The 25098-nt window shown below is 40.7% G+C and overlaps 1 protein-coding gene across 1 annotated transcript in view; it reads right to left on the minus strand.

Moving 5' to 3' along the window:
* LOC149298762 (exocyst complex component 4-like) overlaps positions 1-25098 on the minus strand; it is a 177522-nt gene that overhangs the window by 131364 nt on the left and 21060 nt on the right. The window contains exons 8-9 of the mRNA XM_089487081.1: positions 978-1123; positions 388-476 (exon numbers count right to left, since the gene is read on the minus strand). Coding sequence (XP_089343207.1) covers positions 388-476; positions 978-1123 — 235 coding nt within the window. The remainder of the gene's footprint in view (positions 1-387; positions 477-977; positions 1124-25098) is intronic.

A 25098-nucleotide genomic window follows, 5' to 3' on the forward strand; every position in this document is an offset into this window, starting at 1 on the left:
AAATCTCACAGAATACAAACGCTTGCATTATACCGAGATTCTGTTATTAAAGCATCAGGGTGAGAAAGGCTGCCAAAAGTAACAAAATACTCTGATAAGAATACAGAACAGTCCTGGAGCACACTATGCATACTTTCTCCTATAACATTTACAATATCACCAGTCTTTTGTCATGATCAGATCAGATATCTGCATGGTTAACGTTTAAACCGTTGGGTTTGTTATCTTTTATTCTTTTTTTTTTTGTATTAAAAAATTACTCAACCTATACAAACTCAAAACAAATGACTATTGGCAGATGGCGTGGCTGGTTTTCTGTCACTTCCCAGCACGGAAATAGGAATGGTTGTAAATGCGTCACAGTGTACGTAACCAAAAATGTCCTACCTTGAAGCTCCCCACTCTTGCTGTACATTTCCCTTCTCTGCTCCCTTAAGTAAGCGCTCATGCTAATGGCATGTGATGAAGATTCAAACCTATTGGGAAAAAATGTTAGTTGCAGTTAATTCAAAGCTCACCACCTTTCATGCAAGAAGTGAGCCGTAATCTAGGCGGACAAGGGATCAGCCCAGCACAATTAAATACACCAAAATGAATGTTCACTAATTCTGACCTAGTCTCCATGTCGGAGATGCACAGGAATGCTCAGAGACTCATTCTCCTCCTGCCCACCTGCTCATTTTTAATGTCTTGTAACAGGAACAATTTAAACATAAAAAAAAAAGACTTGGCTTTAGAAAAGCCACATTCATATTAGGTAAAATGCCACATTCATTAAATGAGAAGATACATGCCACATAAGCACAAAAGGCAACATTTCCCGCATATTAAGGAAAAAAACATGTTTACACAACAGCATAATTTTCATATAACGCCATAACACAGTTAATATTAATGTAATATGTAAATAAATGTAAATTAATGTAAATAAAGCACATTCACAGACGGTGGTGTGTGAAAGTTTAACCTCCACCTACTTGAATAGGGAGTTTTTAGGCCTCTGTGGTTTCTTCTTTGCAAAGAATGCCGCAAATTCTCGCCCAGTGCTGCCATAACTGAGCTGGGCCGACGGCTCAGAAGATGTCTTTGTGTTCTTCATATCAAGGTATTCAGTCAACAGTATCTGTATAAGACAAAGAGCTGAATCACTAGACAATATGTAAAGCAACCCCAGTACATAGCGCATATTGAAACCATTGTCCTTGTATTTGGTTTAATGTTGAATTACTGCCATATTTTCAAAAACTGGACCATCGCATATGTCAGAGCTTGCTAAAATGCATCAAAACTGAAAGGCAATGATACTCATAAAGAGAGACTGTAGAGTGGCGCAAACTCTAATTAATATAATAAAATAGCAAATTGCGGTGCAACAGCCCAGGACTCACACCAATATTAAGAGAGCCCATAAACAAATGACTAAAAATAAAAAAGGAGATGCACAAATTTTAAGATATGCAAACATACACCGTTTATTATAAAAATAAAGCAATACTGTACCAAAAAATGGTATCAAGAAAAAATAAAGTAATACTGTACCAAAAAATGGTATCAAGAAAAAATATACTCACAACATTAGGCATATATGACGGCAGAAAAGCAATACCAGTGACGAGGGCTGCCTTGTTGAGATCCCCAACATTTTGGCATTATGCCTTTATCATGGGTGATCTATCATAGCATTGTGTCAAAACATTGGGGGGATATCCATGACACAGCTTCCTCGTCACTGATATTGCTTTTATATTGCCATATATGCATGTATATCTTTTTCTTTCATTTAACGGAATTATAATTTACATTTTATACAGTAGTAACTTGAAAACTGTACATAATTGATTAAAAGGGATGAGTAAATAAAATGATTATCTTTTATTTATATAGTGCCAACAATTTACACAGCACATCTTACAACATCTTACATACATCTAGAACTGACAGACTAAGCAACCAGTCTCGTTAGTTATTCAGGACGCTGTTCACAAGATCACAATCAAGAAGGAATGGGGTATAGAAAACATAAGGCAAAGATGGTGCCATAGATGAAGGGGGGTTGTATCAGTGTCACACACTATTCTAACTGAAAAGGTTAAGTTTCTCTCCAAAAAAAATAGGTTTTAAAGTTTTTTTCCTGGAATACTGAAATGGATAGTGAAAGTTCAAGAGGTATGGGGCAGCACCAGTGTAGTCTTGTAAGCACTCAAAGGAAAATGTGATAAGGAGAGCCTTAGCCCATGGGAAGAACGTAAATGTCAAGTAAGGGGGTATTTTGTTATGAGGGCAGGGACATATGGGGAAGCAGTATTATGGAGCTTTCTATGATAACTATTTTAAATGTCATTCTTGAGGTAACAGGGAGCAGGTGGAGGTCTTCACAAAGTGGGGAAGCAGAAGATGAGTGTTGCATAAAGAAGATAAGCCCAGCAGCAGCATTTAGGATAGAAGAGACAAAGGAATGTCAAACAGACAAGGTAGAGGATGGACTGGAGTTTTTTGTGAGTTCTTGGGTGTAGAAAGGGCAGATGCAATAACTGGATCTGAAGAGGGATTGAAAGTGAGGGATGAAGGGGGGGGGGGTTGAGTCAAAAGATTACTCCAAATCACCGGTGCTTGTTAGTAGGGCAGATAGTTGTGTTATTAATTGAGATCAAGAAGTCAAGTACTGGAGTGGAGAGGAAGGAGGGAAGAGTTCCGCTTTGGATAGATTGATTTTCAGGTAGACTTGTGACATCCAAAAAGTCCAAGAATTTAAGCAGCTGGTAATACGGTACATGAGATAATGAGAGAGATCGGGAGAAGATAGATACTAGAAGACAAATGGGTTGATTATTATGACAAGAGATGAAGTATTAAAGTATAAGAGCGTATTGATAATAAATATGAACTATATTTCTGTAATACATCTTGGATTTAAAATGGCAAACGATGAAAGTGATGAAAGTTATCAATTAATTCTGGAATGTCAGCTTCACCTGTATATGTTGCATTAAAGTAATCCTATTGTCTAAAAATACCTATGCATTAAACATTAGAGCATAAAACATCCTTGTTTTTTTTCTACTGTTCTGCAAATTGGCCATTAATGCTTTTCTAACAACTTGTTATTGTAATATGCTATTGCAAGCATAATGCATGTTTTATTCATGTTTGTAAGTTAACTGATAACGGGATATACATGTTAATCAACAGAAACCTGTATTAGTCCAAGCTACTTCAGACTTTACGACTGCAATATAAATTTAAATATAAGGGAACCCATCCAGTCAACTGGAGAAAAAAAAAAACCTCAAGAGTTCACATTTCTGAGCATATTTAGATTTAAGGGGCCACATAGGTGAAATCTAGGGCATCTCTGGGGGGTAGAACGGCAAGCCTGGGGTCAGATGTGGCTAACTGAGGGCAGGTTGCCAAATAAAAGGAAATAAAAACAAGAAATGCATTAGATATGGCAAACAAGAAGTGATAATGGGGTCTAGCTTATATATAAATATCTTACTGAATACCACACTTTAGAATTTTCCAATTCTGCATCCCTCCAAACCATTATTTCCCCATTAAATGAGCATATACAAAATTAAACAAAAAAAGTAATTCATTTCTTTAAGAACTGAACAATACCTTGATACTGTATGAAACAGACATGCAATCAGCAAGGCATTCAGGGTAATTTAGGTAATGAAATAGCTGCCACCAGAATTAAATCCATTAGCGACACCAATTGTACAATTAGAAACACCATTAATGTAGATTTTCTAATGTTTCTTAACTCAATGAAAACAAAAATTAAAACCTTTTACTTTATAGAGGCACTTTAGTAAACTCTAGGAAAGGCCATTTAATTGCTTAAGCACCATAAACTCTCTTAAAAGCAGCTTGAGGCAGAAAAAAAGTCTTGCACATTCACTTATTAAAACAATTTAATCCATTAACCCCCAAGACACATATGGGAATTGCAGCTACCAAGAAAATCAACATTCAAAGTGTAAAAGCAAAGTGTACGGGACAGGACATTCCCTGGTTCCATGGAAAGAATATATTTTTTTCCTTGAACATAAAATACAGTTCTGTATGCAATAATGTTAGTATTGACAAACCCCTGGTTGTTTCTCACTTTGTTTCAATAAACTTTCTATAAGACCTGGTGGTTTCCATTGAACCTTAATAAGCCTGTTACATCTAACTGGGAGATTCAAACAGAGTCATTCTATTGTTTACCAAAGTCAGTGGGTTTGGTTGGTTAGGCTAACTGAGCTAGAACACATGAAAAACTAGAACCATAATAAAAAAGCAAAAGCATCAACATTTTGGAAAAAAAATGTATTTTAATCCGATGCAAGAAAAAATAAAATACCGTATTTGCTCGATTATAAGACAAGGTTTTTTTTCAGAGCAAATGCTCTTCTAATCAGACCTCAAATAGGAGGGTTTTTTCTCCTCTTATGTTACTTTCCTTTTCTAAAAAGAAAATAATTGAAAAAAACTATGTGAATTTCAACAATGCATGCCACGGACAGCAGAATCATATTCACTGGATGTTTCTTGCTCCATCATATTGTGTAGTTAGTCTATTTAATGAACACTCTACAAAGCTAAGGTGTGCTGTGAAGTTGAGTGTGTGACATGCTCCACCTGCTCAGCCTGGTAGCCAGGGAAATTCCAGAGAAACATTTATATAGAAGTGGTAAAAGGACCTCCAATGGCAAAATGGGTTTATTTCTATAACTAGTAATGAACAAATGCCCATGCCTCCATAGTACCCCAAGAAGAAAGTAGAACTTAGGTGAGAAAGAGAGGAGTCTTTTGATACGTAACAAGTCATGATCCCAAATGTCAATGGATGTACAGTACCTATACCCTATGTTGGGAACAGGGTATACCAAACCGCTGAGGCGCTCATGTCTGTTCTACTGACAGAGTACCCTGTTATTAACCCCTTAAGGTCCATTGATGGGTCAGGCACGTCATGGAAAAATGATCACTTAACAACCTATGACTTGCCTGCCACATCATTTCATGATCTACAATCACTTTCTTCGCTTTTGTCCCAAAGGGTACAAAAGGTAAAGCACGGCCTAGTCCTTAAGGGGTTAAAGGGGAAAATACAGAACAACAAACATTTTACAATCTAAGCAGCAAACTAATCATTAGTATCTTGATAAAGGTTGTCTTACGCAACCCTCAAAGCACTTAATGCTTAACGATTCAGATTTATTTCAGCCTGGTTATCATTGGGCTAAACCTTGAATAGTTTTATTGTATGGAAGATTCATTGCGCCAATGAGACTGGGTGCCATAATATGTCAATTTAACAAGCTCTTCTCAAGTAAGGAAAGTAATAAGCAGTGCTCTTTTCATTTCCCTTGCTCTCCATAGTTAATGCGGCGGAATAATGACTATTAAAAGGGGGAAAAAAAGCATCATCTCCAGAAAAAGCTTGCGGCAGAAAATGACCTAACTAAACAAACGCTTTTTCAAAAGTACAGCACGATGATGCTAAATGGCTCTCTGCTACTATTACGATATAAACTTGTACGGCAGGGATTAAAAAGAAATAAAAATTATATATATATATACACACACACACACATATATACACACATTCAATTTTTCAGAAATATTAAAAGTGCATTTACGATAAGTACAGCAAAGTTGTAAGTAAGAGAAACAACAAACAATGGAGACAATGCAGCACAGGGCTTGACAAATTTGTTGTGAATCTAGGCGCCAGCTAAAAAAGTTAGGAGCCAGGATTTTTTCTTAAACTAACAGTTGGTTAGGAGTGATCTGATCATCATCAGCCCACTTACTAAACTCACAGCATTTGACCTGGAAGCACCCTGGACTTTGAGGTCAGTGCTGGTTTTTGTTGCATTTTTTTTATTTTTTTTTAACTCTTTCAATGCTGATGTTCCATTGGAGCACAGCATTGACTGATATTTAGTCCCCACAAGCTTGTGGGGACAAATGTTAACCCCTGCAATGCCACAAATGTGTTATACACAATTGTGGCATTGAAGGGGTTAACGCTGCACTGTCGCTCTCAGGCAGCAGTGGAGGGTTGGGGCTGCTCTCCAAAGAACCCTCTCCCCTGTCCCTGAAGCTGCCCCTGGCAGCTGGGACGCAACTGCTGGTCTATAGAGCAGCCATTGCAGGGGGGAGTCTCTGATGACTGCTGTAGGCTTCCATGCCTACAGAAGTCATCAAAGGGCTTGTGGGGGGCTCGTTTTCGCTGTTGCTGGTCTGCTTGGGCTTCCAGGCAGACCACCAGCAGCAGAGACCCTTACAAAACGGGAATTAACCCCTAAATGCTCTCATGGAGCGATCAGGCAGCAGGGGGGTGTTGGGTCAGGTCCCCACACTTGTGTGGGGACCCAATCAACACTCAACCCCCTTTCCTGAAGCAATTTCAGGTTTTCCTGCAATCGCGGTTTCAGCCTACAGGATCACTCCGTGGGAGTGATCTCAGGCTCGGGGCGGGCTCGGAGTGGCTGGGCTGTCTGCCCAGACTCCTGGGCAGACAGCAGCAGCGCCCCCGCGATCACAGGCTGACAAACACCTAGGCGGGATTTGTCGTGCCCTGATGCAGCACATCAGCAAAATGCTTTCCAACCAATTATAGAAAGGAAGGACAGACCTTCACACCTCAAGGAAGCAGGTTTTTTTATACTATTTTACTCTTGAGGGTTTTCAGGATTTTTCTTGTGTCTTTTTTGTTGTGATTGCACTTTCACATTTATTGCACTCGCACAAAACACTATATATATTTTTTTTCTTCAAGACAAGTAAAGCTTTTGTCTGGATCTTTAAAATACAATGAACAAGTTGGAACACAACTCTTCTGCAAACTCTCCCCAATGTTAATGCATTCGTAGTAAAGAAATGCTGCATGCACTAAGGCAATATGTATTACAAGACACCAAGCAAGATTCATGGATTTTCAACGCAGCAGCCCCAATAAGAGGCCAAGCTGGTCCTGATCAGACCCATGGTCCCTTTTTTGCCTGTCTCTGTGCATTCAATGAACTTATGCTAGCTCAGCAGACAGAAGTGTACAGAGGCAGACTCAGCAGCTGGCCATGAATGGCAAGTGCTTACTGTTCGTACGACGACAGCTGCGTCCTGCCTGTGCCAAGAAAGCAGTGAGATAATGTGTGCATGAATGCAAACAATTCAAATGGACACACTCCAAACATTTCACAAGGATCTGAACCAATCCCAGTATGATTCTCTGCAGTTATCCAAACTGCAGTAATTAACAGAACTATCAGAAAAAAAAGATACTGTTAGGGACACATACAGTTACAAGCATAATTAGCTTTATAAAATTCCAATACAGGGCAACTCATGTCACACTTTTATATCCAATAATGGATGTCACATGGTTTAAAGTATATACAGACATACCCCACATACAGACCACGGGCGGGTGGGTTGTGAGGACATTAAACAGTATGAGTTGAGTTGCAGGGAGGAAGGTGTCTCTGGAGTGATGTATGTGATGTCTTGATCAGTGCTTTATACAAAATTTGGTTTGGCTCTTAAAAAAATTCCTAACTGAATCCATAAACTAACCAGTTGTGAAAACTATGTATGCATGACTCGTATACCCTTTCTTTCAATGAGTATCTGCCTCCATTTTTGATTCTCTCGATCTTTCTTTCTACACAGAAATCATTTAAAAACTTTGTTCAAATACAAAATAGAGCGGGTAAAAGAGCCAAGTGTATGATATATTCATTGTCTATATCACTCACACACAATCAGTCAGGTACTAGGTGGTGTACATGCCCCGCGGACTCAGACTTTTAACGGTTCTGTGTTATTTGGTGTGTATATAAGTTTTAAGATCAGCTCGCCCTTCAAAGCCACAGCGGATGTTGCCGAAAGCAGAAAAGTTTACTCATTTTTCAACATTGCTTAGTGGTGAATGCGTACAATAAAACTGATCATGGATGTCCTCATAAAATAATTAATCCCCAAACTGAGATCATGGTTTGAATAATATTCTATTTTATGAATAAACCTTCCCATGTCATTATGTAAACAGGAACCCTAGTAGGGGAGGCCTGGCACCTATCGGTCAGGGACGTAAAGTCAAGTGGCTGGCCATCCCTTGCTCCCGCAACTAGTACAGACATACTAATGCACAGGAACATATATACCTCGGAGGGAACCTGTCTTCAGAGCTGCTATTATTGCAGGGGCATATAGGATTGTGTTATATAACACCACTAAGCTCTGGTCTCGGCAAGTAAGCTGGCCCAATTTGACCACCCCTGCTTTATAAATTTACAATGGGCCAAGGAAGCAACTGTCCCCTGCCTCAGTGGCATTCCAAGGAATATACAATATTAGCAAAAAAATCCCTGATACAGATTAACAAAGCATAACCCAAAAGGTATACAAGTGTGGCGCCGTTCCAGATTTCAGTAACACTAATACTGTATTCCCAATGGAAGAATCACATATAACCATAAAGAAGGGGGGTCTATGCTTTCTATTGGTTATGAGAACAAAAAATTCTGAGCATGAATGACCTTGATAGATGTGAGATTTTTTTGCAATAGACATTTCACTATAACAAGCAAGCTTCTCATCTTCCCGTTTCTCCAGCGTGGGATAATACGCACTTGCCACTGTCTGAAGTCTGCTTTTTTTTTTTTTTTACCCCGACTCTACTTAAAAAGACGTATGGAATATAGGGACCTATTACATTCATGCGCTAGTCCCATAGCTTTGACTCGCAAAGAATCGCTTCAAGACATTTATAATTGCCCAGAAACACATTTTTCATGGCTTGCGAGCACATTTTCCATATCCTAATGATTGTACTTGCTACACTAAAAGCTTAAGAGGAGCATCTGTAGAGAAAGAAAAAAAGGGAAAAGAAAACGTAAGAAATACTACTATTTATGTTAGGTCACTCTACACCTGAAATTGAGTATTCCATTAATGGGCTGACAGACTAAAGTTTAGCAGTCTTTTTGTGTCTACTCTTCATTTTAATATGTTTAATTCATTAATGAATAATGTTAATAGTTTATTCATTCATGAAAATAGTCTACTGGTGGTATCACAGCAATTCTAAGCAAAGGGGTCATTTTAGTGATACATATATATATATATCATATACACACACACACAGAGATGTATAAGGGTGTAAAATAGATATGTTTAAAATATAGTAAAGAGCCAAAACATGGGCAACTAAAAGTTATTTTGGAAAAAACTTTGTTAGCATATTAATATGCATTAGTTATTTGTAGGGGGCAAAATCACGGCCAACAGTAGCCAATCACTGACATTCCAAATGAAATCAATGGGAATACTGTGCATACTTTCTGCACAATCTCCCCCATATGCATTCGTTCTTTTCCCCAGACCACCAGCTATTTGCAGTGGTGGAGAGGCCTTCATATTAAAAAATCCTTACATTCCATGTTGTTCTTATTCTTTCTACCAAACATATTGTAGAGGTCAATAAAGTTAAACCGGTCTTCACGCAAACCAAATGTTGAAGAACAAATAACACTAAGATTCTTGTTAGGAAAATGTACCTAACACTTGTTATTTTAAAGAAAATCCAGGCTTTCATCCAACAGAACAATGACATGTGCAGCCAATGAACACAAGAGCAGCATCAAATGCTACTTTGATCCCTTACGGGATACACTTTTTGATGTATAAAACTAGCAGCAGGCTCACTTTAGGATTATGTGATAAAGGGTCTTTCATGCACCAGAGCAAGAATAACGCTTAGCAGATGAAAGACACTGTAAAACAGCAGAAAGATTTCTAAAATTTATTTTTTTTTGGACCCATCATGTTTTAGGACTGGATCCACTAGTCTACCCTGCCGCCACTAATTAATCTCTTAATTACAAGACTTTTTTTTTTTTTCCCAGAATCTTTTTTTTTATTATTATTAAAGACATATAAACAAAGAAACAAGCACACATAAATATACCTAAATATTAATATATGTACATATACAAGCATTATATGTACTAGCTATATAACATTTCAGGTGTCTAAAACATATTACCGTATTTTCCGGCGTATAAGACAACTGGGCGTATAAGACGACCCCCAACTTTTCCAATTAAAATATAGAGTTTGGGCTATACAAAGCCTGCTTGGATCGGGTGGGTCAGCTCTCCCTAACATATGCCTGTCCACAACCACATGTATAGACATAAACTGCCCTCACACACCCCTTCCTTTACACACATATACACGTACACACCTGTCCATACACATACACTGCCCATATACAGACATATACATACATACACTGCCCTTACACACACACACACACATATCTACTACTAAATAGTACAATATTTAGCGCCTGATCACTATTATTATTATTATACATATTTTTAGTATATATATCTACACATACTAACATATGCCTGTCCATACATACACATTTATACACTGCCCTCACCACACAACCCTGCCTTTACACACACATATATATATATATATATATATATATATATATATATATATATATATATATATACACACACACACACATACACACACACACACCAGCTTACAAACACACAAATACCTACACTGCCCAGGGGACGGCTTCTCCGCTCTCCCCTCCCCAAGGTGGCTTTGTGGGGAATTGTGATTCTCCGGCTCGGTAAGTACTCGGCGTATAAGACGACCCCTGACTTTTGAGAAGATTTTCACGTGTTAAAAAGTTCTCTTATACGCCGGAAAATACGGTAATAGAAAACAAACACATTAAAACCATATCTCGGGAATCGCCATACTACTGTCATATTTCCAAGGGATACTTTTTCTGATTTTATTTTAAAAATATTTTAGTCATCTGCAAAAGCTAATGAGAAAACCTGCTAAACAGATTCTAATATTAACCCCTGACTTTAGAAATACCCAAAGTTTTTCTGTTTTTTTTTTTACAAATTATAGGGTAATAAGTAAAATAAGCATATTGCCATTTCAAAAGCTTTTCAGATCTGGCCATCCTGGGCTCATGTCCTATTTGGGACATCTTTGAGGTTGCCAGATCAGTTAACCCCATCAAACCATATATTTTTGGAAACTGGACACGGTATTGAGAACACTGTGTTGTAACTCTTTGTGAAAGTTTGCGGTAGTATTTTCCCTCCACATACATTGTACTTCAAGTATGAATTTACAGTTTCTGGTATGTGTCACTGACAAACACCCCAAAATGTGTTCAGCAACATCTCTTGAGTACAGTGATAGCACCCATACATGGGTTTCTTGGTTTTTCGGGGGGTAAAATGCCCTATGGGGAGGTGGGCATTTTTTGGAATTTCGACATATCTGGTCAGTCTGCGTTCATGTCCTATTCTCTTGACATCAGGCAGGGCCACTGCGTCAGATTTTTTTTGCTGTAATGCCGACATCACGGCATTACAGCAACACCATTTGGGACAACAAAGTAATAGTAGATCGCTTTCTACACCCGTTTAAAGTTATGACATATATATATATATATATATATATATATATATATATATATATATATATATATATATATTACTGCCACCCCTCCACCCCCGTCGCAATCAGTAGATTCAGGAATCTCAAAGAAAGAAAACAAATTCCATTTATTGAAAAGCAAAAAGTACAAGCTACATGTAGTTTTAATAAATTAATTTGGTTATACTTAAATCAGTAAGGACAGTAGTTTCTATTTAAGACTTTAGCTTTACATAACATACATTATCTAGATGTGTAAACAGTAGCGCAGTATAGATATAATCTTAAAATATTTAGTTTGCTTAGCCATCCAAGTAAATTCAATATAATACACAAGATGAGACCATCTGGGAGTGAAACCAAGGCTTTCTACAGGCTGTTTTGGCCTAAGGGGCACCGAAAGGATCTCTAATAGTGTGTCTGAATTAATCTCAACTTTTTTTCCCAGTGGTTTGTAATGTGCACTTCATCAATGCAGTTTACCAAATGCAATGTATAATTAATGTAATGTTTTAATAACTTGGTAATAAAAACAAAGCAAATAATAGCAGCACAAAAATAAGAGTAAATCAATGTTCTGTTTTACACACACACACAAATATATATTTATTAATAACAGTCTAAGTAACCAAAACTTAAAAAGTTACCAATTTCTATATTTTTTAACTAACCTTACACCATTTAAACCTTTAAAACTTTGTTTTTCATTAAAGCTTGAGGGATTGAACTATGTGACATACAGTATCTCATAAGTGAGTACACCCCTCACATTTTTTTAAATTTTTTATTATATCTTTTCATGTGACAACACTGAAGAAATGACACTCTGCTACAATGTAAAGTAGTGAGTGTACAGCCTGTATAACAGTGTAAATTTGCTGTCCCCTCAAAATAACTCGACACACAGCCATTAATGTCTAAACCTTGGCAACAAAAGTAAGTACACCCCTAAGTGGAAATGCCCAAATTGGGCCCAAAGTGTCAATATTTTGTATGGCCACCATTATTTTCCAGCACTGCCTTAACCCTCTTGGGCATGGAGGTCACCATTTAGTCAGAGACCTTGCGCTCCCCCGCCTTCAGTTTGAGGATGCCCCACAGATGCTCAATAGAGTTTAGGTCCGGAGACATGCTTGGTCAGTCCATCACCTTTACCCTTAGCTTCTTCAGCAAGGCAGTGGTCGTCTTGGAGGTGTGTTTGGGGTCGTTATGCTTGAATACTATACTGCCCTGCGGCCCAGTCTCCGGCAGCACTCATACGTCTATTACCCAAAGACAACCTCTGGATATGACGCTGAGCACGTGCACTCAACTTCTTTGGTCGACCATGGCGAGGCCTGTTCTGAGTGGAACCTGTCCTGTCCGGTCTTGCCCACCATCCTGCAGCTCAGTTTCAGGGTCTTGGCAATCTTCTTATAGCGTAGGCCATTTTTAAGTAGAGCAACAATTCTTTTTTTCAGATGCTCAGAGTTCTTTGCCACGCGGTGCCATGTTGAACTTCCAGTGACCAGTATGAGAGAGTGTGAGAGCGATAACACCACATTTAACACACCTGCAACCTTGTAACACTAACGAGTCATATAACAAAGGGGAGGGAAAAAGGCTAATTGGGCCCAATTTGGACATTTCCACTTAGGGGTGTACTCACATTTGTTGCCAAGGATTAGACATTAAAGGCTGTGTGTTGAGTTATACTTGAGAGGACAGCAAATTTACACTATTATACAGGCTGTACGCTCACTACTTTACATTGTAGCAGTGTGTTATTTCTTCAGTGTTGTCACATGAAAAGATATAAAAAAATAAAAAATAAAGTCAGGGAGGCTGATGACATAACTTTTGGATGTTAACGTAACACCCTATAAATATTAAAACTGCTTAAGGAGTGAAACATTTTATGTTTATTATGTTTTATAGTTTATTTTATAATGAATTGCTGTCATCTAGCTCAACATATTACAGAAGACTTATTACTGGCCACGGTGTTATCATACTGCCAGAACTGAACAGGAGATGCTGTTCTCAGTGCTGAAAATATTAATCAGCACAGTTTGAACACCTTACAGTTTTTATATAGAGTAATGAAACATACAAATGCTGAAACGTTTAAAAAGCTGAAAATGTAGATAAATGTGAGAGTTCAAAGGGGGGGCTACTAAATGGTAAATGGTTCACAGGATAAAAACTATTAGGAAAGACTGAGGGAGCCCAATATGATCAACGTGGAAGAGAAAGGAGATGTGATGTGATAAATACTTAAATGGATTTAACAATGTACAAGATGGAAGTTTATTTCAATAGACGAGAAATGTCAGAACAAGAGGTTATAATCCAAAACTATATGGTGAGAGGATTGTGTATCATCTTTTATGTCTATATTTATTAAAGCATATATTTTTATAACTATTTAGCACTGTCAGCTTTTCTTATATCAGGGGGACATGACATATCTGGCACAGTGGCATAAAGGGGCTATAAAGTAGACTTGGGCACCAGGGGGCTCTTCGTGTTCGTCTTCGTGCTCGTCTTCGGGGGGAAAAAAACCTTCGTATTCCGCGAATATTCACCCGTTCCTGTCTTCTCTTCGGGCGAATATTCGCGGACATTCTTCGTGCTCGTTTAATCTTCGTTTCCTTCCCGGTTGCCTAGCAGGGGTTAATACGGGGTTAACAACACATCGGAGCAGCAGCAGCTGCCGTGAAGGAACGTGTGTGCAACTCGATTGGTCGTTTCGGCAGGGGGCTGGTCTGGCATCAACGAGTGAATTGCAGAACGCACTTCATTCGTTGATGGCAGGCCAGCCCCCTGCCGAAACGACCAATAGAGTTGCACACACGTACTGAGGTGTACTGTACACAAAATGACCTAGAGACAAATGCTCCAAGGAACTTGGCGTCCGTTTATCATACACAAGATCATCATCCATAGATGTTTAATAAAAGAATAGGGATTATTTTACATTTTTAAATTGATTTTGGACCACTTGTAATACATGCCTAACATTTGCTACCTATTCACAATGGCAACAACCCAACTTTTACTGGACAGGACTGGAAAAAAGCAGGACTGTCCACCAAAATCTTAGGTGTGTTGGCAGGTATGCGGATGGAAAAATGTTGGACAAGAACTAAAAAATAGCTTAGGGTTAATGTACGGTTATGTTTAAGATTAGTAGCAGTGCACTGGTTTGGTTAAAGATGTATTATGTCTAAATAATAATTTAATTTTAATGGGTTTTAAAAAATTAAGGGGTTTATTTAAATGTATTTTAAAGTTAGATTTATTATTTAGTACTTTATTATATTTATTTAATGTTTATACTAGTGCTACCTACCGAGCTATAACTACCAACGTGTATTTGCATACCTAGATAGCTAAATTAGATGGGACAGGACTGGAAAAAAGCAGGACTGTCCCTGAAAAAGTTGGGTCTGTTGGCAGGTATGTGGATGGAAAAATGTTATAGTATGAAGTGTGAGTTATAGCGTTAATGCTAGTGAGTGTAGAAGTGAAGGCCAGGACAAATAACAAGAGGAAAGGTCCTTGTGATTTGTGCATTGTACATGTATGTGTTATGTGTGTTATGTGTGTTGTCACTGTGTGTTATATGTGTTATGTGTTATGTCACTGTGTTATTTGTGTTATTGTGTGTGTTATGTTTGGTTGGTTGTGTATCAGAAGGAAAATAATGAAATGGAAATGGAAAAGGAAATGGAAAAGGCGAATGAGTGGGCAATTGGCGACCCACTCACCTGTTTCACCCCAGAGCAAAGCATCCAAACACTGTCAGTCCTAGACGTTTGGCAGCGGACTTCCAGAGCTCAGACACAAGGCCCTAGCGTAAGCTGGCCACTCCGGCGGAGGTAGCAGGCGTTGCCACACCGCAAACAGACGCAGCCAGGGGGGAGAAACTGCCCTTACCATTAGGGACATTTTGGGCATGACTCTAGCCAGGAAGCGAACTGGCAGAGAAGAGACGCTGGCACCACCACCAGCAGCAGCAGAATTGGGAAAGGCAAATGAGTGGGCAATTGGCGACCCGCTCACCTGTTTCACCCCAGGGCAAAGCATCCAAACACTGTCAGTCCTAGACGTTTGGCAGCAGACTTCCAGAGCTCAGACACAAGGCCCTAGCGTAAGCTGGCTACACTGGCGGAGGTAGCAGGCGTTGCCACACCGCAGCAAGTGCAACCAGGGGGGAGAAACTGCCCTTACCATTAGGGACATTTGAGGCATGACACTAGCCAGGAAGCGAACTGGCATTGAAGAGACGCTGGCACCACCAGCAGCAGCAGCAGAATTAGGAAAGGCAAATGAGTGGGCAATTGGCGACCCACTCACCTGTTTCACCCCAGGACAAAGCATCCAAACACTGTCAGTCCTTGGCGTTTGGGAGCGGACTTCCAGAACTCAGACACAAGGCCCTAGCGTAAGCTGGCTACACCGGCGGAGGTAGCAGGCGTTGCCACACCGCAAACAGACGCAGCCAGGGGGGAGAAACTGCCCTTACCATTAGGGACATTTGAGGCATGATTTCAGCCAGGAAGCGAACTGGCAGAGAAGAGACGCTGGCACCACCACCAGCAGCAACATTAGAAAAGGTGAATGAGTGGGCAATTGACGACCCGCTCACCTGTTTCACCCCAGGGCAAAGCATCCAAAGACTGTCAGTCCTTGGCGTTTAGGAGCAGACTTCCAGAACTCAGACACTAGGCCCTAGCGTAAATTGGCTACACCAGCGGAGGTAGCAGGCATTGCCACACCGCAGCAAGTGCAACCAGGGGGAGAAACTACCCTCTCCATTAGGGACATTTGAGGCATGATTTCAGCCAGGAAGCGAACTGGCAAAAGATACTGGCGGCACCACCAGCAGCAGCGTTGGAAACGGAAAAAGGTGAATGAGTGGGCAATTGACGACCCGCTCACCTGTTTCACCCCAGGGCAAAGCATCCGAAGACTGTCAGTCCTTGGCGTTTGGGAGCGGACTTCCAGAACTCAGACACTAGGCCCTAGCGTAAATTGGCTACACCGGCGGAGGTAGCAGGCATTGCCACACCACAGCAAGTGCAACCAGGGGGAGAAACTACCCTCTCCATTAGGGACATTTGAGGCATGATTTCAGCCAGGAAGCGAACTGGCAAAAGATACTGGCACCACCACCAGCAGCAGCGTTGGAAACGGAAAAAGGTGAATGAGTGGGCAATTGACGACCCGCTCACCTGTTTCACCCCAGGGCAAAGCATGAAAGTCTGTCAGTCCATGGCGTTTGGGAGCGGACTTCCAGAACTCAGACACTAGGCCCTAGCGTAAATTGGCTACACCGGCGGAGGTAGCAGACGTTGCCACACCACAAACACGTGCAACCAGGGGGAGAAACTACCTTAAACATTACAGAGAAAAAAAATTAACTTTCCAAGCTAAGAGCTGGGTAACCCAACTTGGGCAGATTGAATTTAAGAAAGGCAATCTGCTCCATCAGATGAGGTGCCATGCGTGAGCGCTGTGGACTCAGTATGTTTCCAGTCATAGAAAACACGCGCTCACTTTGAACAGTGGTTGGCGGACATGATAGTAGCTGCTGCGCAACCCATGAGAGTGCAGGCCACACACTCTTCTTTTCATCCCAGTAGCTAAGAGGATCAACATTAGGCGCAGAAGGAACTTCACAGAGGTAAAGTTTGACCATTTCAGCAGCACTACTCTCCTTTCTGCTGCTAGCTCTGTCAGATGGTCCAACTATACTCCCAAGTGCCTCTTCCCAAAACGCAGCTGCACCACTCAGCTGTGTTGTGCTGCTTGTGGCACTGCTGCTGATGCTGCTGCTAGGAGTAGCAGACCACATCATCTCTTCCTCCTCCTGCACCTCTCCCTCCTCGGACAGCATTCCCATTTTACGCTGCCAGTCACGCACCTTGTTGACCAATTGCTCCCGGTAGCTACTGAGAACATTAAATTTCAAAGCTAGCTTTCCCTTAATTCTTGGATCTCAAAGGCACGCTAGCATCATTTCGGGACTCTCTTCCATTCGTTTGCGAAGGTGTACTTTTAGCAGATCCTTCAGCTTCCTGGCTATGGCTGCTACGTCAGGATGTAGAGTGCCACCTTGAACAGCCTCACGGTTTCCAAGGAACACATCCATCTTGCTGCCTAGATGGGAGAACACTGGGATTTGAGCTTAAATTTTCTGTGGCATCCCTGAATGGTTTAAGGACTGCCACTAGCTGGGCGATCACTGTCCAATCCTCCCTATTCAATGGAGAGGTAATCCCAATATTGTGCTCTGAGACAAGATTATGGATTGCCCTCTGCTGCTCCAAAATCCTCTCCAGCATGTCTAACGTGGAGTTCCACCATGTACTGACATCCTGGCGTAGGCAGTGTACGGGAAGACCTGACCTCTCTTGCTCTTCCCTCAAAAGTTGGCTAGCCTTAACACTATGGTGAAAGTGCCCAGCGATCTTTCTGCAGCGGGACAGAACTACTGCTGCCACATTAGTTCCTTCTGACATTGCTGCCTTCACTACAAGATGGATGATGTGGGCTGCACAGCGCACACCAACAATATGACCATCTTGCAGCGCTTTCACCATATTGGCACCTCCGTCAGTTACCAACTGACCAACCAGTCAGTGCACCAACCACAAAACCAACTTCAACATTGGTGCCCGCCTCTGCTCCCACCCAAAGGCTAAACATTTTCCTCATTGCATGCAGAATATTTTGGGAAGTGTGCTTTTCATCCATCACTTCTGCATGGAGAAGGAAAGATCGGTAGCCTGCTGCAGCAGCTTCCTTAGACACACCGGGCTGCCACCAGTGTGCTGTCAAAGAAAGAAAGGCATGCTGGCCGCTAGGTGCACTCCACAAATCTGTAGTGAAATGAACAGACTGACCAGCAGCCTTGGAAAGCTCCTCTTTCACTGCTGCAACACAGGACCGATACAATGAGGGGACAATGTTCCTGCTGAAAGTGGAACGTGACGGAAGTGTATATTGCGGAGCCACAGCCGCCATCAATTGTTTGAAAGGCTCCCCTTCGATCATAGAGAAGGATGCCCCTCCAACAGCAATGAACTGACCAATCAGTCGCGTTACTTTATTGGCCTGCTGTTTGGGCATTGACCTTTTGGATTGGAATGCCACAAATTGTTCCAGGGTGGGCTGGACATGCAGTGCTCCAACCTGCCTTGGTCTCTGGCTGCCAGCACTAGCTGCTGCTGCTGCTGCTGCTATTGGCTCAGAAGAAGAAGCTGTTGGGGTTTTTCCACGGCCACCAGCTATGCTGCCTGCACTAAGTTTTACTTCTGCATCTTTCCCCAATAGCACAGCGTTGTGTTGAGTGCTGAGGTGATGCTTCATGCTAGCACTGGTAAAATGGCCAGACACTTTCCCTCTGCTTATTAGCTTCCCACAATGTTTGCACTTTCCATAGCGCCCTTCTTCAACATTTTCAAAGTGCTCCCAAATTGGGGCGCGCATAGCCTTGGAGTGTGCCTTAGGTGCTGCTCCTACTGCTCGGGGTGGATGAACAGAGGCAGAACTAGTGGTGGTGGGACTGGTGGTAACAGTACTGGCCATAGTGGGACTGCTAAATGCTTTAAGATTTGCTAAGTTTTGCTGCTGCTGCTGCTGCTGCTGGTGGTGGTGGTGATGGTGATGGTGATGATCGTAGCGGAGAAGGTGGAGGCTCAGGGGAAAATTGTGCACTAGTCATTTGGACACTGCTCCCTGAGGAATCTGATTCCTGACCACTCATCTCCTCTACTTCCTCTGGCTCATAGTCTAGCTCTTCATTAGCCAGATCGAATGGAATTCCTGCTAGGCTGGAGCTAAGACTGATATCGCCGTGAGACTCGTGACTAGTAGTAGTGCGAGCAGGAAGAATAGACTCTGCACTTGGCCTCTCAGTCTCAGGCTCCTCTGCTACCTCGCTAGGTGGAGTTCCACTATGTGTAGCCCTCTCTCTAACTGTCTTTACAAAAATTTTGTAAGGACTTGGTGGCTTGCTAGAGGTACTAGGAGGACATGGCGTGGCGGTACCAGTGGGAACAGTAGGCGCAGCACTAGTGGTGGTAGAGGCGGTGGGGGTGGTGGTGGTGGTGGTTTTCCCTACAAAGGAATGAGATCGCTTTTGTTTGGGACCCCTCTGAGTCTTGCTGCTAATTTGGCTCTGCTTGGTACCTTGCATGCTGCTTGTGGATGGGGAAGATGCTGCTTGGGGCAAAAGGCACTTCTTTTTAGTCACTGGGCTGGTACTACTTGTGCTACCCTTTAACTTTGAACGTGCTTCTGGTGCTTTAGGCTTTCCGTAAAAAAAAACATAGAGCTTGTGGGCCTAGCCGCACTACTACTGCCTGCTTTTGGTGCCTTTCCTTTACTTGATGATCCTTCAAGCAATGCTTCCCCAAATGATAAGCGAGAGCTTGGCCTACTTGGCCGACTAGACTGACGCAAAGGCTGCATCTTAGAACTGGTGGTGGTGCTGGTGGTGGTGGTAGATGGAGCTTGTCCCTCCTTAGTCCCAAAAGGAGGATCCATTTCAAATTTTGTGTTGTGTGTGTGTAGTGTAGTGTAGTGTTTAAAAAACTATAAAAATAAAAAAAAAAAGGAAAAACGAATTAAAGACAAAAAAATTTGAGGAAGTTCTCTTCAGTGCTACTGCTTAAAAAGTAAAACTATGCACTACTGCACTGTGCTGTTGTGTGCAATCTGGCAAAGTGCTAAAGTTATTTAAATTATTAACTCAAGATTAACTATTTAATAACTAGCAGTATTTTATTTTTAATTTGAATTTACACGGGCCTAAGAGCTTAGCCTACTACTATGCTAGCCTAAAGCTATATTTCCTTACTATAAGTCTACCTCTAGGCAGACGCTCTCAAACCCACTAAGCTAAAGTGAGGTTAAATCAGATTCAGTATGATTTATTAATTAATATTAAGTTATATAATATTAATAGATTAGAAATAATTTACTTATATATTATGTATTATAGATAGAAGAATATAGATTATGAATTAGAATTAGAATTACTTATATTATAGATTATGAATTAGAATTTATATTGTTATATATTATTTATAATATATTATAGATTAAGATTAAAGAAGATTAGAATTATTTTAGTACTACAGCTAGTAGCTTGAAGCTTTGCTTAGTACAGCTCGTCACAGTCAATTTTTCTTGAAAAGAATTAGAAATAAAATAAAATGTCACAGCAAAACAGTTAGCTTCACTGCTTGCTGATCAAAAAAAACCACAGTACTTATGCGGCTGCACTCACTAGCCCAACAAGTTCACTTCACTGACGGACTGAGGTGAGCAAAACAAATGAAATAAAATGAAAGATTATTAATTAAGAAAATTTTGACTTGGTCTCTTGCTGTTGCTAAAACAAAGCACAAACTATAGAGCTGCAGCACCAGTACTAATAAGATTAGCTGAACTATACGCTAGTAGTAATTAATTATTATTACTTTTATTTATAGCTAATTTAATTAACTATTAAGATAAGAAAGAATTATAGAATTATTGATATTACTGATTTTAGATTAGACACTAGTAGATGTCTTGAATGTCTACAGTACACTCTACACTAGTATACTATTACTAACTATAACTGACAAATATATATATAATTTTATAATGAATTAAATTATTAATTATATTAATTAATATTACTGATTTTAAATTAGACACTAGTAGATGAATGTCTACAGTACACTCTACACTAGTATACTATAGTATATATATATATATATATATGACTGACAAATATATATATATATATATAATATTATAATGAACTATTAAATTATAGACTCTATTAAATTATTATTTATAAATTCTATTTAATTTATTTAAGCAGGACAGGCAGTAGGCACTAGTGCCAGCCCAGGGCAAGGGCACCCCAGTGCCACTGAGACACTGGTTGCACTGTCAACTCAACAGCACTTACACTACAGTTGATGACAAATTAAATAAAAAAAAAATTAAATTAATCAAATTATTATTATTAATTATATTAAGTAGCACTGAAGTGAGGATGAAGTACACTGTGAGAAATGGCAGGCTAAGGCTTACCAGTCTCACACAGAACAGAACAATCTCTCTGTAACGCTCAGATGCAGCACAGCAGTGTTGCCAAAGCAGTCACAGCGAAAAATGAATGGATCTCTCAGGCAAGCTCTGGTCTTATAAAGGCGCCTTCAGAATTCAAAAAACAGCAGCACAGGCATTGGACGAGACCCTTAGCGTGACGTCACAAGAGTGAGCTGATTGGACAGACGAGATCAGCTCACTCCTGTTTGAAATTTTGGCGCCTGCGCGGCAAAAACGAAGACAAGCACGAAGAATCTTCGATTCTTCGTGGTTGGGAGTCTTCGTCTTCTCCTACGTTTTGCCCGCACTGTATTCTCTTCGGCGTGTCTTCGGAACGAACAAAAAAACCGCCTCTTCGTGCTCGTTTTCATGTTCGCCTGAAGACGAATGCGCAAGTCTACTATAAAGCATATCGGGGGTGTAAGGCATTTCAGGGGGCACAGTGGCATCTTGGTGGCATATAAGGGGTAAAGGCACATCAGTGAGGCACAGTGGCATATGGGGGGGTATAAGGCATATCAGGGGACAGAGTGGCATATCAGGGGGCTATAAGGCATATCAGGGGGGCACAGTGGCATATAGGGAGGTATAAGGCATATTGGGGCACAGTTGCATTTCAGGGGGCAGAGTGGCATATCAGTGGTGTTGGTTGAAATAATGGTCGAATTCTCCTCAGAAAGTTTTCCTTTATTTAGATCATGCACACAATCGAGACAAGGCACACAACAAACAAAAGTCGAAGCATTATCCGATTACATGTTTGGATTACATGGTTTATATAACCTCTTATCTACTTCTAATAGCATGCATCATTCTGATTGGTTACTTTTCAAGCAGGTTACGCCTCTTTAAGCTGCATAATTAAGAATGGCCTATACTTGACCCTTTGCACATATATATATATATATATATATATATATATATATATATATATATATATATAATAACAGAGTAGATGTGTTGGCGTGAACTCGTGCATATATCATAGACTAGACATTTTCTACTTTCTTATGTCTTTGTCAGCAATAATATTTACGATAACAAGCATTTTTCTAACAAGTGGCATATAGGGGGCTATAAGGCATATCAGGGGTCAGAGTGGCATATCAGTCGCATATAGGGGGCTATAAGGCATATCAGGGTATAAGGCATTTCAGGAGACAGAGTGGCATAGAGGAGGTATAAAGGACATCAGGGGCACAGTGGAATCTCTGGCATATAGGAGGTTTTAAGGCATATATGGGAGCAGACTAACATAGGAGGTATAAGGCATATATGGGGCAGAGTGGCAAGCTGGCGGTGAGATGTGCATAACTGGGGGGCAGGTTGGCAAATTAAAGAAAATATAAACAAGAGGCATTTTTCTCATAGTTCTTATTAAATATGAAAAAATAGTTTACATGAATATTTACTAGTAAAATGTTTTTTGGTATTAAAACTTAGTTTGAGAAATAATGTTCTTGTACCTTTAAAATATAGCTTTAATTATTATGTTAGCAAAATAAGGCGGATAGAGAAATGCCATTGTAATAAAGAGATAAAAGTGTTAAAGACACATCTTAATGTAAATAAATTTTTATTTTAACCCCTTAAGGACAATAGGGGTTATTACTCGTAGTATATTGTGGGACAATGGCTATTTTAACATTTTTCAGTGTTGCTACGATTTTCTTCTTTCTCATTTCGTGCTCCCACACATATTATATATTGTTTTTTTCAGGACAAACAGGGCTTTCTTTAGATACCATTAATTTATCATATCATCTAATTTACTATAAAAAAAATTATAAAATATGGGGATTTTTTGTTAAAAATTTACTCTCATTTTTTAAACAAAAAACGAATGAAAAAACCTGCTAAATAGATTCTACTATTTGTCCTGAGTTTAGAAATACCCAATGTTTTTATGTTTTTTTGCTTTTTTCTGCACGTTATGGGGCAATAAGTACAGGTAGCATTTTGCTATTTCAAAACCTTTTTTTCCAAATCTGGTAATTCTTCTCCCCATGTGCCATTTCGGGTATCTTTGAAGCCGGCCAATGCAATTTACCCCATCAAATCATATATTTTTAAAAACTAGACACCCCGAGGTATTTGAAATGCTGGTATTTTTTTTTTATTTTTTTTTTTATTTTTTCAATTCTCCGTTTATTGAAGGAAAAACAAGGCCGTACACGATAGCACAACAATAAAATAACAGTAGCATGGTAAACATAGAGTATTACCAAAAGAACAGCAAGCACCCGCAAAAATACAAACTGAAAATAACATCGTAACAGGATGCAAGACAGCGGGTGGTTACAATTGCAAACACAGACAAGTGTTAACGTGGTACAGACAATATGCAAATACAGTACGGTGCAATGTATACATGCGTGCAGGGACTGAACGGCAAAAGAGCCGAAGCAGGAAGTCCCGGTAAAGTGGGCACAGAGGAGACCAAATAGAACCAAACTAAAACAGAAACAAAACCTGGGTGGCAGGCACACAAATAAAAAGAGAGCAGAACACATCAGATGCAGAGCAAACGCAGAGACCGTACATGGGGGGAGAGAGAGAGTACAGATTAGACCAGGGGGGGGTCCGGACGATCAGCCGGAGTGGATATAAAGGAACGCCAATGAAACCACTTTAGCTCTACCGAATGGCCCTGGCCCCTAGAAGCGCTAGTAAGGACCTCCATCTGGTAAATAAATTCCACTTGGCGGAACCAAGCAGATATAGAGGGAGGAACGACGGACTTCCAGGAGCGGGGGAGAGTGGTAAGTGCGGCATTAATTAAATGGAATTTGATAGAGCCTTTATAGGCGTGGTACGGAACCGCGTTATAATGTAGGAGCATAGCGGCCGGGGTAGCCGTAAATGCAGGGTCCGACACATCCCGAATGACTGCGACCACCCTGTCCCAGAACGGCTTAAGGACAGGACAATCCCACCATATGTGAAGAAGGGAACCTGGGTGGGAATTACAACGCCAGCACGTCGGGGAGACCTGGGGCAAAAATCTGTGTAAATCCAAGGACACCTTATACCATCGGGTGACTATCTTGAAGAGGGTCTCCTGCACTAGATATGGTACCCTTATGGACAATCATGAGCATCCGTTCCCAATCCTCTGGAGAAAAGGATAAGCCCAGATCGTTCTCCCAGAGGCTGAAATAATAAGGTTTGGGGGCAGCCGCCGGAGTGAGCAGGAGAGCGTACAAGGCGGAAAGCAAGTGCGGAGGCTCCGAAGCCTCAAGACAAAACTGCTCAAAAACAGTGGGAGGGCAGGAGCCAGCACCCATAGCCCCGGTGGAGGATAGAAAATGCTGAAGCTGGTGATAAAAGAAAAGAGACAGGAAGGAATTAGTCGCACTCCCCGTCAACTCTGACAAAGGCTTAAGGATAGAGCCCCTTGTCACATGACAGACTCTCAAAGTGGAGACACCGGCAGGAGTGAAGAGCGCCAGACGGGCCAGATCACGACCCGGAGCAAAGTCAGGGTGCCCAGAGATAGGGAACAGG

The sequence above is a fragment of the Sceloporus occidentalis genome, unplaced genomic scaffold, assembly GCF_023333645.1.
Source record: "Sceloporus occidentalis isolate IW3139 unplaced genomic scaffold, rSceOcc1.0.p SCAF_31, whole genome shotgun sequence".
Lineage (NCBI taxonomy): Eukaryota > Metazoa > Chordata > Lepidosauria > Squamata > Phrynosomatidae > Sceloporus > Sceloporus occidentalis.